Source organism: Anoplophora glabripennis, unplaced genomic scaffold (genome assembly GCF_000390285.2).
Source record: "Anoplophora glabripennis isolate ALB-LARVAE unplaced genomic scaffold, Agla_2.0 scaffold287, whole genome shotgun sequence".
NCBI classification, from domain to species: domain Eukaryota; kingdom Metazoa; phylum Arthropoda; class Insecta; order Coleoptera; family Cerambycidae; genus Anoplophora; species Anoplophora glabripennis.
The window spans coordinates 6113-20518 of record NW_019416441.1 but is presented as its reverse complement, the minus strand read 5'-3'; the positions used below and the strand labels follow the sequence as shown (position 1 = coordinate 20518).

General features: G+C 32.4%; 1 protein-coding gene across 1 annotated transcript in view; it reads left to right on the top strand.

Moving 5' to 3' along the window:
- LOC108905126 overlaps window positions 1-12613 on the top strand; it is a gene marked incomplete at its 3' end in the record, with an annotated part of 106095 nt that extends 93482 nt beyond the window's left edge. Inside the window, exon 3 of the mRNA XM_018707900.1 lies at window positions 12209-12613. Coding sequence (XP_018563416.1) covers window positions 12209-12613 — 405 coding nt within the window. The remainder of the gene's footprint in view (window positions 1-12208) is intronic.
- Window positions 12614-14406: the final 1793 nt, after the last annotated feature.

The following is a 14406-nucleotide window of genomic DNA, read 5'->3' as shown; positions in this document are numbered from 1 at the left end:
TACCTACTTATCTGTATTTTATATTTCATGATTTTCTGGCAGAATTTAACAAGCAATCTACCGCGCCTCGAATCAGCAGATATTTGGCAACACTGTGAGAAGTTATTAACTTCGTGACCAGCGACTGGCGTGGAAATATTTGTCTTGAAATGTGGACGATGAAAAATTACATTCGAAATATTATATTAATTGAAAAAAAACCATACCTCATCAGGGACCGAACCCCGAACCTTCAGATTAGTAAGACAACGCGTAACGCTTTAAGCCACAAGACCATGTTGATTTAGTTTCGATAACTTGGCTTATATACTTAGCGTTGTGCCTGTTGTGATATAAACAATTATTATTATAATGAATATATTGGCAAACGGCTGCATACCAGTATATGCATATTATTGGCATATTTTGAAGAATTATCAAAAACAATAAAAAATAAATTGTTGCATATTTAAAAAAGACCTATTTATCTGTCAGTTTAGCGAAAGTATAGTGCTGTAAAGTATTTTCCATGGTAATGATTTATATTATACATTCGTGAAAAAACTGTTTACCTCACTTATTTGTTTAAATAGAAAAGTTAGCTAATAAAAGTTTTTGACTCACGAGATGAGAGATGTCTTGTATTATGTTCCTTTAGACTTTTCTTCTAGAATTTTACAATAATCTCGCGGATAGGATTTTTTTCGAGTTTCTCTTTTATTTTTGCTAATTTTCCTAATGTAATATCATAAGTTTATTTTCTCAATTTCTGTCGTAAATATTGAACTTTTTTAGTATCGTTTTCTTGCAACAGCATCGTTTTCTCCTGAGAAGAGGTTGGCTCTAACCATATCAACTTACTTGATTTGTATACATATTTTTTCATAATATCTTAAAAAAAAAACCTGAAAACGAAAATACAAAAATATACTGTACAGTCACTAAAAAAAGAAATAATTAAAAATGTTACACTACACAAAGATATTTCACAAACTAAAATAAACATATACTATACTATTACAAATGATGAATATTAACACATCAACATTTTATAGGTATTATTTTTACATTCTGTGTACGACTACCGTTCAATTTCTCGACTTTATTCAGCTTCACTGACATATTTTCTGTAACATTTTCTACGTTCGGGAAACGAACAAAATGCTTTTGTACTGAAGGGAAGTTACGTCGATGTAAAACTAACTTTATGAACTGAATTCGTGCCTTTGTTCGCTCTGTTTGATCCGACTTTCGTGTACGTATAGTTGATATAATTCTACGTATTGTTCAAAGGAAGTTTGTCTTCAGTGAGAAGTTTATATCCTTGTCATCTGTAATCCGAAGTTCTTTCGTCCTGAAATGTGGCATCGATCACACGCGATGTTATATTTAGGTCTTTTGTGGAAGTTTCCGTGGAGACTACTTTAGTTTAGACGCCTTAGAACTTTCAGAACACATGTGTGTTGTATACTTTCCTAGGGTGGAAGACGCTTTTCATCGCCAATGGAAGTAAAACAATATTAATTTGTGAATAAAATAACTGTTTTAATTTGACTTTCGATCTAATCCGATTTAGAATTAACTGATGTGAAGGTACGTATATGATAAATAATTTTTTAAATCTCCGTTGGAACAGAAAAATGACTGAACAGAGTGTTCAGGGTGTTCGAAAAATGGTTTATTTTGGGGGAATTAGACACAATATAAAAAGCTATGGATGACTTATTAGTCTCGTTTATTTATATTTCAGATGCGCCATCTAACTAAACCAAAAACTGATAAGTTCTAATGAGAAAAGTTTTGTAATTGTCTCCGTTTACTAAAAAATTAAATGCAACGATATAGGTTTTTTCTCCATGGCTTGATTCATTATGGAAAACATATACATAAACCGGAGGTCGATATCTTTTTTCGCTTTCAAGTTATCGCTAAAATAGTGAAGTTGTGCTAGAACATCCTCCTTTATTTAGTTCTCTAAATAATAACGACATAATCCAAGCCAAAATTAAATTGTAAAACTATACCAATCTTATCCTTAAAAAGAATTATTGATTTAATTTGAAATTTTTTTGATAACTGCAATGTTTCATTTTTTTATTAATTCCAAATATCTGAGTAGTTATAAAAATTATTGTTTCCATAACGAAGGAGGCTTTGTCCTATGAAAATAGACAAATAAAAAATTATGTCAAGCGATATGTGACAACTCTTGCTTCGTGCAAAATTAGTGTCATTCGTGTGAGAAAAGTACTTGTGTTCCATACGAAATTCCCAGGTCTCTCACTAATTCCCTTACACGCTCGATACCGTTAATGGATCACCTTGTACATATTAGCTAATATAGGAGCCTTTGTTTAACATTTGCCTATAACTCTTTCAAATATTTTTGCTCTAAGTGTTAGTAGTTGCAAGTTAATACAACTTCTTCGAGGTCATGTTTTTTCAAAATTCGAAGAATTTTCTACATAACTTAACTTGGCAACCACGCACTAAAATGTTAAACTGTTTATATTTCCATATAAATAATTTTCTCAGAAATCCAACTGTTTAAAAATATACAGGGTGTTCCATTTAAAAAATGCAATATCTGGCGTGTCCTGTATGTTTCAAATTAATTTTGTAGTCTAGGTTGTTTATTGCCATATAAATAATTTTCTCAGAAATCCAACTGTTTAAAAATATAAAGGGTGTTCCATTTAAAAAATGCAATATTTGGAGTGTCCTGTATGTTTCAAATTAATTTTGTAGTCTAGGTTTCTTGATTCTGTACAACTTTTATATAAACTTTTTTTCTGTATTATAACAAGGGAGTTATTGTACTTTCTCACACTAATGGTCCACCCTGTAAATGTTTCAATGGGATATTTATACCAACGCACTTTTTTTTTCGTGACACTGTAATGGTGACGTCACGATATTTTTTAAATGGGACTGTATACTTTTAAGACTCGACCTGTATTTCAAAGTCTATTTTTACCCAATTTTAACAATGTTGAATTTTTCAATTTACCTTGTTCCAAGAAAACGTGATGCCATCTTTTCCCGCGTATCAAGGCTACACTCGAAGATTATCTAAAAATTGATTGTCTAGTTTTTGCAAAGTAATCCCATGTTAATTTCTAACTTCATTGTAACAACCAATGGCCTCATGACTAAAGGTGTGTGTATCTTTACATTAGTTTTTTATTTCATATACAACTGAACAGTATTTGTATTCATAGCAGGAAGTTGAAGATGAGTAATAAATAATTGAAATGCGATTTTAGAATAGGTACGATCGTAATCTATCAACGGGTACTGATAAGTACCGTACGTCATCTATTTGGTGGCATTTACCCACAACAATACAAGTTTAATGGTATTCTTTCTGGTGAAATTATTTTAAAAGTTGCAAGTTGTTTATTGAACATATAAGAAATAATTTAATTTGTGAAGATAAACGACATGCAGTCCATATCCTTAGAAGAGATTGGAGGAAGCTATAATAAATTCCTTGCATACATGAAATATAATCTTAATTGAAAACTATTTTTAAATAGAAGCAAAACTTTCTACCAAGTGTACTGTTCTCAGTAAAATGTAAAATAAAGAAGTATTTCCATTTTTTCACTCTCATCGCGAACATTCTGGAAAGAAAAAACTCTGCTTCGCTGTCGAGCATTGTTTGGAATTAATTATAAAATGTTTATCCCGCATTGTTTTAAATTAATGTCAAAACATTCATTGGTCACTGCATTATGCATTATGCTAATTATTATGCTAATAATGACGAACCACATTTCGCAAGCACTGATCATAAACCTTATCGAAGCCATATGGGTATACGGTACAACGACGTAACTACCTAAAATAACGAATGGGAGTATAATAATTTATCTCTGTAAGTATAATTAATAATCTGCATATCAATTTGCTAGTTGCTCACATCAAGGTGAAACTTAAAAACGCAATTTTATTACCGAAGCCACAAAATGAATATTTTAATATAAATTTACCGGAAATTGAAATATTGTATAATTAAATGAAGTATTGATTATTATAATCATTATTAATGCGTCAGGGTTGACAAGCCTTTCGAATAGATAACGACTGTGACATTTTTTAAAGTAAGTCAAAATACGGTATTAAATTCATTCATGTAGACGTAAGTAGCCCCAAAAAAGTCATCCATTATATAAATACGTGCGGTACATAAGCGTTACCTTTGTTACCTGGTCTTTATACTATTTGCAAATATGTACAAGTGTTGTCAGGTAGGCTTGCGTGGTATGGCACAAGGTTAGCTAATTAATAGAGTACGACCTTTTATGTACACATGAGCGGAGCTTAATGGGAATTATGTTGCGGATGAATATTGTTAGTCTATGTAGGCTGAACAGAACTATAGTAAGATCGTATTCGATGCAAGGTAGAGCAAAAAGTTGTCGGTCTTTTATCAAAGGAAAATCGTGTCATCATTTTTAGAAGGCGTAAGATAAATCATTTCAAATTTAAAATGATATTCAATGTAAAATCTGAACTACCGCTGCATACGCACTGTGTTCTGGTAGTAGCTGTAGTCGCCCAGGTGCATCGAGTGTACGAACTGGTCGATTATAACGAGCGTTCAAATAAAAACGTGGTCGAAGTTGGCTCTGGCACATTGGACGTAGGGAGTAGCTTATAGCGACCAACTTAACCTCATTTCTCAACGAGCTGTATAGCAGCTGTCAGTTTCAATAACGTTAATGACTATATAACTTTATTTTAAAGAATAATCGTGATAACAATAACAAACAATTAAAGGAGCTGCGGAAAGTGTCCCCCTCCTTGTTATAACAATAAATTAAAGCAGCTGCTGAAAGTGTCCCCCTCCTTGTTCCAAGCACTTTTCACACCTGTTCCTCAAAGAATTAAAGACATTTTCTAAGATGCTCGGGGTATTGTTAATTTCACGAATCTTGTCTATAAGTCGAGCCTGCAGATGGTTTAAATCAGGAATAGGCAGTTCAAAAATAGTGTTTTTAAGGTAAGGCCACAAAAAGAAATCACACGGCGTAATATCACATGACCTCGGTGGAAATTCATGTTCAGCATTGAGACTTATTAGTCGATTTTGGAAAACTTCCCTCAACATATTCATCGTCTCGCCTGCCGTATGTGCCCTTGCGCCATCTTGTTGAAAGTAAAAGTTTGTAATTTCGTTTTCTTCCAGCTGGTTAACAAAAGGAGCGATAATTTCTTCTCTATACCTTTGCGCAGTAAGAGTACCATTAAAAAAAATAGGTCCATAAATCCTCCTTCGATTGAGAGCACACCAAACTCCAATTTTTTGAGCGTGTAGAGGGCCCTCGACAAAAAAGTTATCTGGTTTTTCAGAAGACCACATTCTCATATTCTGTGAGTTTACGTAACCACTTAAATGAAACCAGGCTTCATCAGAAAAAAAGGTGATATTATGAAGTTCACCGTAGTTGTTTAAAAACCATTCACAAAATACAGCCCGTCGCGGAAAATCAACTTCATGAAGTTCTTGCTGACAAGTTAAACGATAGGAGAACAAACGCAAATCTTTTTTTAACACTGTGTGGCAGGTACCGACTGATACTCCCACCATTTGTGATAAAACACGTACAGAAGTTCTTGGCGCATTTTCCATTATTTGTTGGACATTTTCTTTTAATTCTTCAGTCCGCTTTTTAGGTCGGCCGCTTCCTTCTTTTCTTGTTACACTGCCCGTTTCACGAAAAACATTAACACAACGCTGAACTGCACTTTGAAAAATTTTGTACTCAACAACGCCGGGAAATTGATTTTGAAATTCTATGAAACATTCCTCAATAGAATACTTCCATATTCCATCAATCTTGCGTCCATTTCTAAAGTAGGACTCTATGATAAACACTTTTTGTTCTTGAGAAAACACCATTTTAAACGCTTTTTAAAACGAAAATATTCAAACTGATAGCGGCGATATAGCGCTATGACAGATGACGTTTAAGTTCATTTGCTATACGCTACGCCCTACGTCCAAATTTTCAGAACCAATTTGACCACGTTTTTATTTGAACGCTCATTACATCAAATACTAACCTGGCGAGCTTTGCCGTCAATTAGAGAGCGCTTCCAAAAAACAAGTAAACAACAGTGGCGCGTACAGAGGTAAAATGTAGTACATACGTGTAATTTAGGAAACAAATTGGATTTATAATAAATTACATTTAAAATAAATAGTTTATGAGAATAAATTTTTGTAGGAACGAGGGTGCCAGACCTGAACTGGTCCCCTCGTCCCTTCATAATGTATAAAGAAATTATTTAATTTGTAAAACCCTTAAAGGCGTACTTCATTGGTTCCCTTGACAGGCAATGATTTATTACTTTGCATCGAATATGATCCTACTATAGTATTTTATTACGATCGTCGATTTTATGTTTGATCAAAGCGAACTGATGAAAATTTCATGCCCGTTGTCAGTACCTTCTACACTGTAAAAAAGAATCACTTAAATTCACTCAGTTTTACTCATTAATGTATCAATTTTTGTCCACACCTGATTGAGTAAAATTTTCACTATGTTAGTATGAGTATTGAGTTAGTATGAGTGAAACTATTGCAACAGAACTATCAAGTGAGTGACTTTTGACTCTATTCTGAGTATGCAAAACCAATTAAAAGTTGTTTTTTTCTCTAATATGATTTTGCAGCACTTTATGTTCTCTTTAAATTTTAATTTAAATATCATTGTATTAATGTTATACCTATACTACCAAGCTGCCACAGTGGTTTCTACACAGATCTGTTTTAGAGACAATATTTTAGGTCTCCATTAAAGAAATTTGTTAACTGATCGGACGAATAGATTGCCATAACTTGTACTGTACGTTACAGATACGTAAGTAAATATAGGTAACAATTTAACTATCCGTGTATTTAACCAAATATTAATCTAGTCCCAATATATTATTGTTTTTAATTATAGTACAGTCATTGAAGCTTTTCACCTCCGAACTCTTTGAAACTGAACAATAGTGACATAGCGCCGATTGACGCTTCCACCCTGTTGGGGTGTGTCGGGGGTGGAAATTTTTTTTTTTCAAATTTTGAGCAAAAAATATTCGAAGAATTTTTTCCAGAAATCAATAGTTTTTTAGTTATTCACGATTGAAAACTTGGAATTTTGAGAGAAGAAAAAACACTTTTTCAAAGTATTTTTCGCGAATAACTCAAAAACTACACATTTTATTAAAAAAAATGTAATGAACAAAAATGTAGCTTATAAATAAGCAAAGAAAATCGTTTTTTAAAATATTCAAATCGATATATTCAAAGTCAAATAACGGAAAAGGGATTAATTTTACGTGTATATAACGCTCCTGTTTTACGTTTTTTGTAGTTCTCAAAAAGACCTTCAAAATGAGCACTTATAAAAGTTAATTAGAGCAAAATTGAAGGAGTTATCGTCAAAAACAGATGGGTTGCTCATATTTTTTAAGGAAAAATGAGCAGTGATCGCTGTACCATTTCCATCAGAATTAACATTAATCGTAGACCCTTTACAATTAGTTTTGTTTTACAATTAGTGTTGTTCATACGATCCTGAAGTTAGACCGGTTTAGAATGCGTCTTTTTTTAATAATGTACGGTAAAAGTTGAAAACGTATTTTTCCTTATTAAAAAATAATTGCCTTATTTATATAATAACTCTGAAACTATGAAAGATACGTAAAAAATGATAGACAACAAAAATTTAGCTCTTTTTCGACAAATATTTTGTTTTTTTATTCCTATAGCATAAAAAATAAAAGAAATCGCCGCTTGAAGTATCCATTTTAGTGAAAAAACAACCTGTCTCGAGCCCTTCGATCCTTTCCCTTTAAAAAACGAAGAACTTAAAAGGTTTTATATGCAAACGATCTTACAGCTCTTGAAATTATCTTTAAAATGCCTTTTTGTAGGATACAATGGGTTCAAAATTAACCGAGTTATGGTAAAAAAAAACCAATGACATTTTTTCGGAGCAAAATAGGCTTTCTCATTTTTGGAGGAACAAAATGATAGGATTCAAGTGCGCGTCAGCGTGAATAAACAATATAAGGGAATTTTTATTTTAAATTATTGCACAATTAGGTATAGCATTCCAAGATTTAAATTTTTTATCGGTTTTAGCACAGGGGTGATTTAAAAAGTGTTATGAGATACAAATTCTTTCATAAGCAATGAGGGAATTTTTATTTTAAATATTGCACCGTTAGAGCAATCCAAGCTTTTAAAAAGTAATTTTTTATCATTTTTGTCAATACAGGGGTGGTTTTTAGGGGTTGAAATGGAAAAAATCTTTTATTAGCTATAAGGTAACTTTTATTTTAAATAATTGCACGATTTAATCATTCCAAATCTTTAAAAAGTAATTTTTTATCATTATTTTTTGCATAGGGGTAGTTTTTAAGGGTTAAATAAAGGGTCGAAAAGATCAAATATATCATAAAACATGTTCGAGAACATGGAACATTATTTAATCTTTGTGCTTGAACAAGATTTTTATCAATAAAATGCTTAAAACTTAATTTTTTCAATTTTTTTCACTTAGGGGTAGTTTTTACCCCTAAAAAACAAAAACCGTCAATCGGGCTTATGTCACTTTTGAACTTGAGCCTAAGATGAGCCTTATTCCAAATTTTCATGCAAATCCATGCAGTTTCAAAGAATTCGAAGGTTACAGCTGATTTTCAGCTTCAATGACTGTACTATTATTGTAATCAAACCACTGCATTTAAATATAATTTCCACCAAAATAACTGGATTAACGGATACTTATCCAGCCCAGCACTACACGCCATACACCACGCCACGATTTGATCTAATGGTGACGATGAGAATAGGCAAAGACAACGAACGACAACCATAGAATAAGGACTTTTACTCCGATTTAACTACAAGTGAACCAAATACGTGTTTATCTGCAGATTTTATTTAACGGGTTGCAGCAGGTGTACCAACTTTCAAATATATAAACGCCTTGCTTATGAAGCAGTTTTTGAATATATAAATATTCATATATTCCATCAAAAGTAATTATAACCATCAGTTTATTGTTACATCAATAATTAATGAAGAACTGTGAAAGCAAAATAAGATGCGTGCATAAAGACTAGCAGTTGTAAATAAACTTTAATTATTGTAAATTAAATAATAATAGCGAACTCACAATGCAGCGAAACATTAAACAAATGCCATTTGGTATTTTCAAAGCGAACAAATGCTATAAAATTCAATGAAACAGAATTGAATAGGAAGGAACATAAAAGAATTGGATACAGACGAGGTGAACCTACACTTATTATGTAAATACTCATGGTCTGCATGGCAGTTTTGTTCTGATATGTACACGTACATTTTCCTGTAGCATGAAAACGAGAAGATAATCTAGAAATAGACTTTTCTTGCAATATTTTAAAGGTCAGGTGTTCAAAACTAAGTCACTAAACTAATTTAAATTTTACTAATTGTGTAATATCAAAAAGTAAGGATATTACCAATCGTTTGACCTCTAAAAGTTGCCTAAAATTATTCAAAGGTCAACAACATAAAGTGCAATAAAACGTGGGTAGATATTATTTTTTATAATTAAAAATCTCGTGATAAGTACAGGGTGTTTCACATAAGAACCGACACAGATCGGGGACATGTAGGAGAACCCAAAATATGGTGATTTAACTCAACTTACCCCCGAGAAATTATAGTCCTTGAAAGTGGAGTTTCAAATTTCGGTTTCAAAAGCGTATTTTGAATTCCACTAGTAAAACTATCAAAAGGAGGCTCATTTTCTTTGTGAGACATCATTCTATTAAAAATTTCTAGTGCAACTTTAGGACAAGTTAGTATTAAAAGGCATCAGCCATCAGCAGTAAATTTAAAAGCATCTGCATTATGTTGAAGAAAATCTTCGACATATCCTTCAGCTATTGGTTAGTTTTTTCTAATAGGAAATGAACAAGTAGTATATCACCATTTTCTTCTATATGTATGCTCTATGCACATGTTTACTAGTTCAACAATTTGCACCTATCAGCAACAGCAATAACAGCAACCACCTAATCATTAAACAATACTTTAGTAAAACGACCAAATTAATTTGTAGTACTTAAATGTCAAAATGTTTCCATTCTTGAAAACAGATACTATACTTTGCAACCCTGAAAACTATTGGATTACCATAAAATAATCAAAGAAATATTTTGCAGTATTAACTACTACATTCTTTTATTTGTACTTATTCAAAAATATAGAAAAATACGAAGAAATAAACAATTATTACCAAAATACAGGGTGGTTCACAAATGGTGACCAAAAATGAAACCTCGTATTCTTTGGTGAATTTTTAAGGGGAGTCTTTCCTATAAATTTTCTGTCTAGGACGCTTCGTTAAAAAGATACAAAGTGTAAAACTTCAAAAAATATGTTTAATTTTTAAAAAAAAAATTTAAAAACTACTCAGTGAAATAATTGGAAATTGGGCACATGTATTTACGTAAACATTGTCCAAAATATGAGGGCTCTTCCTAAAACGTGCATGCTCCAATGGCGGAGATACAGGGTATTGTTGGTATGTGTTTCTAAATAAAATAGTACGCCATTGCTTTACGATAACAACCATGATATTTAGAAATCTTATTTCAATTATCTACTTTCGAAAAAAGCCTAATTTTCGAGTAAAGCTTCAAAAACCAACTGAAAACATTTACTTAAATGATATGACAAGCACTAATCATTAGGTTATTTTATTGGAATTAAGAAATTATTAACATCACTTTAATGATTTTATTTGAGTAAATGCTCAAAAATACCTCCATTTCCACGAACACAGGCCCGACATCTTTTTAGTAACGAAAATGTAATTTGTTCGAAATTTATTGTTGCTTGAATCTGATGAAAAGCATTATTTATTATTTCTTCTAACTTCTCAAAATGTCAAAGTTGCTATCGCAGCCCACCACAGAGCACCTAGAGTGTACGTTTCCTATCCCAAAGCATGGGAACTGATGAAGCCAAATTGCGGGGAAGTGGAGTGTGTGAGGTAATCTGACCGCGCATACTTTGATCAGGTCCGGATTAAACAGTATTTTTACACTTATGGCAAATATTCATTTTTCAAGTTTGGAATTCAGAAAATAATATATTTTAATGTTTTGTTTAAATAAACCCAAAACGGTACCGCTGTTGTATCACTACAATTATGAGTGGAAAAGTGACATTTTTGAAATGTATTTGCTTCTTTGATTCATTGGTAGAACTGATTCTTACGTCAAAAAACCTGATAGTCTGTAGCAATGTAAAACCACACTGTTTACCAATAAATTCGTGAATTAATTCATGAAGAACTTCGTCAATTTATTCATCAATAAATTGTCAATGTAAAACAGCTATTAAAACACGAAATAAGTACATGTGAGATGGAGAATGCTGCGCGAAGCCGTTCAAATGGCATAAAATATTTTATGTTATTACTTACCTAAATAATGAAATTTCAGCACTGTTGTGATCAGATCTGCTATTACAATCGTCAACGATACACTGCCCCATGATTGCACAAATAAAAACAATATATTTAATGAAGTACTAACAATGTTAGCACATCGATTGTCTAACGACGACTGAGAGCGCGAGGCTGGCTGGGCTGAGATTGGGCTGACGGTTGGCTTCACCGGCTTGCCTCTACAGTTCAGTCTATTTTGTCTATGGCAGCCCACTATGTAATTTTAAAAAGCATTATATTCGTGTGTTTTCAGTTCATTTTTTAAGTTTTACTCGAAAATCAGTCTTTTTTCGAAAAACATAAGAGAGTAGTAATTTGTAGAAAATTGAAAAACGAATCCGAAAATATCACGGTTGTTACCGTAAAGCAGTGGCGTACTGTTTTATTTAGAAAAATATGCCACGGATACCCCGTAACTCCACCACTGGAACATATAAATTTTAGGAAAAGCCCTCAGATTTTGGACAATATTTACATAAATACATGTGCCCAATTTCAAATTACTTCACTTACTAATTTTTAAATTACTTAAAAAAATTCAAAATGTTTTTTGAAGTTTAACACCCTGTATCTTTTTAACGAAGAGTCCTAGATAACAACTTTATAGGAAAGACTCCCCTAAAAATTCACCAAAGAATGCGAGGTTTCATTTATTAAAAATAAATTATTATTTCTAATGCGTTTCAAAAGACTTATCATCCCCTTTTTTTTAGAAGACGGAAGAGCGATCCCTTCCCATAGCCGTCCGCATCCACCGCACCCTCGAGCTGGCCGACGACAAGTTCTACGTCATCACGTGCGGCAAGGCGGGCTTCCTCAACACCTCCCTGGTCTCCCTGCGTCTCACGGAAGGCACCAGGAAGGTGATCGAAGCAGTCTACCACCGTTCGTACACCCTAAAGGTGGAAATTCTGAGACCGGACAGCACTTACGGCTTCCGGGTGAAGAACTGCCTGGCCTTCAACAGACCCAACAGCACGGAGCAGTTGGTGGACCAGAGGGGCTGCCCCGTCGGGAACATCATCGATCCCTTCGTCTACGACGAGAAGAAGGGCATCGCTGAGGCTCAGATCAAGTCGATGTTCAGGTTTCCCGACAACTCCGAAGTGCATATTCAGGTAAAGTTTATTGATTTTCGAAAAAGCATTAACTGAAATGTGAAAATAGTAGCAGTTGTACGCGTATGACACGCATTGACACGTCTCAGATGGAATCAAAACCCGTCTTGCCGATTTTTTAAAAACTCACTCTATACAATCTTGAAGTGTTGACAACATTTTTAGTAAGTTCACTTCATTAATATTTGAACGTTTGTAATAAGTATATTACGCATTTATCTTTAAAATAATAAATGACATTTTAAAAGTATTATTTCAAAATTGAGTGTTGATTAAATCTTTGTAATGTTGCATCAAAAAATTCTTTATTATGTGTTCTGTTCTTGGAAAGCAAGGTGTGAAGCTATATGCAAGTATTTAAATAATATATTCTTTATAAATAGAAATCGAACAGCGATTTTGTAGGTGTGCCTCTAGGATACAAGAGATATGGATCATTTGTCCTCTAGTAATATTTCTCTTATTTATAATGAAATACTTTGATATATACTCGGATGAGGCACCGCACTTTGTGAACTTTTTCATTGTTGATTTTTCAAGAAAAAGTTATTCTTGATAAAAAGTTTTTCTTATCTTGGGAAGCCATGGGCAGTAATCTAATATGTAGTAAAACACGCAGGGCGTCCAAAAAATTTTAAAATGTGATATTTTCCCTAAGCAAAGTATCTTTAATTTTTGTTTTGATTAAAAATTGTATTTAACAAATTTGTTCGAGAACTCAAGAAATGCGTAAATAAGAACAAGCGATTTTTTAACTATCTTACTTAAAGCAGACAGAAATTGTAAAAAATATATTGACTTTGACATTGATAAGGAAATATCCATGGCAATAATATGGTATGTAATATACAGGGTATTAATGATAAGTTTTGCAAAACTTTAATGGCGTATTCTACCGATGAAAATAATCAAGTTTTGCCCTATAAAAAATAACTTCACTAGCAAAAAATATTTAGTGATAAAATTTGGAGGATAACATTTTTTTAGTAGGGACTATTTTTTCATAGATAACTTATTCCGAAATACACTCCAGTGACGTAGTTATTGGGGGAGTAGGGGACCTTTTTTGAAGTAAAATCGTACGCCACTGGTTTTTTAAATAATTTTAAATGTTTTTAAAATGTACAATCAATTTGTGGCAATAAAGTATTCTTGTAAAGTATTCGTAAAATTTACTGGACTTTAGATAATTGGGAAATCGAGTAAGAAGATACTTATGTGCCTACCTACGTTGCTATTTTTCATTTTCTGTTGATTGCTAAATGTGTAACAATAAATTCAATACCTAATATTTTTGAGAGATTTCAAAACACAATACAACATCACAAGAAATGTTCAAAATTGAATACCATATTTTTTTTATTAAAATCTGTTTTTAGTTGAATGAAAAATAATAAACTTTTTGCAACACACAAAAGAGTGGCGTTGTATAGTGTTTTGAAATCTCTCAAAAATATTAGGTATTGAATTTATTATTACACATTTAGCAATCAATAGAAAAGTGATAAATAGTACCGTAGGCACTTAAGGGCCCCATATTCTTTAAATAGTGTTTTCCGCAAAGACAAATAATTTCAAACATTTAATAACTGAATAATCTAAAACTTATCAAATAATAGGAATGTTATGTCATGCCACCTGAGTATTTTCAAAGACGCCGCAGTAAAACGAATAAACAGGTGCAAAAAACGATCAAACCATTAAGGTTTTAGGTACTGAAATCTACGAAAATACTATCTTTTTTATATATAATTCCACATGTAAATATTCTTATAACATTTACTTGCTTAGTC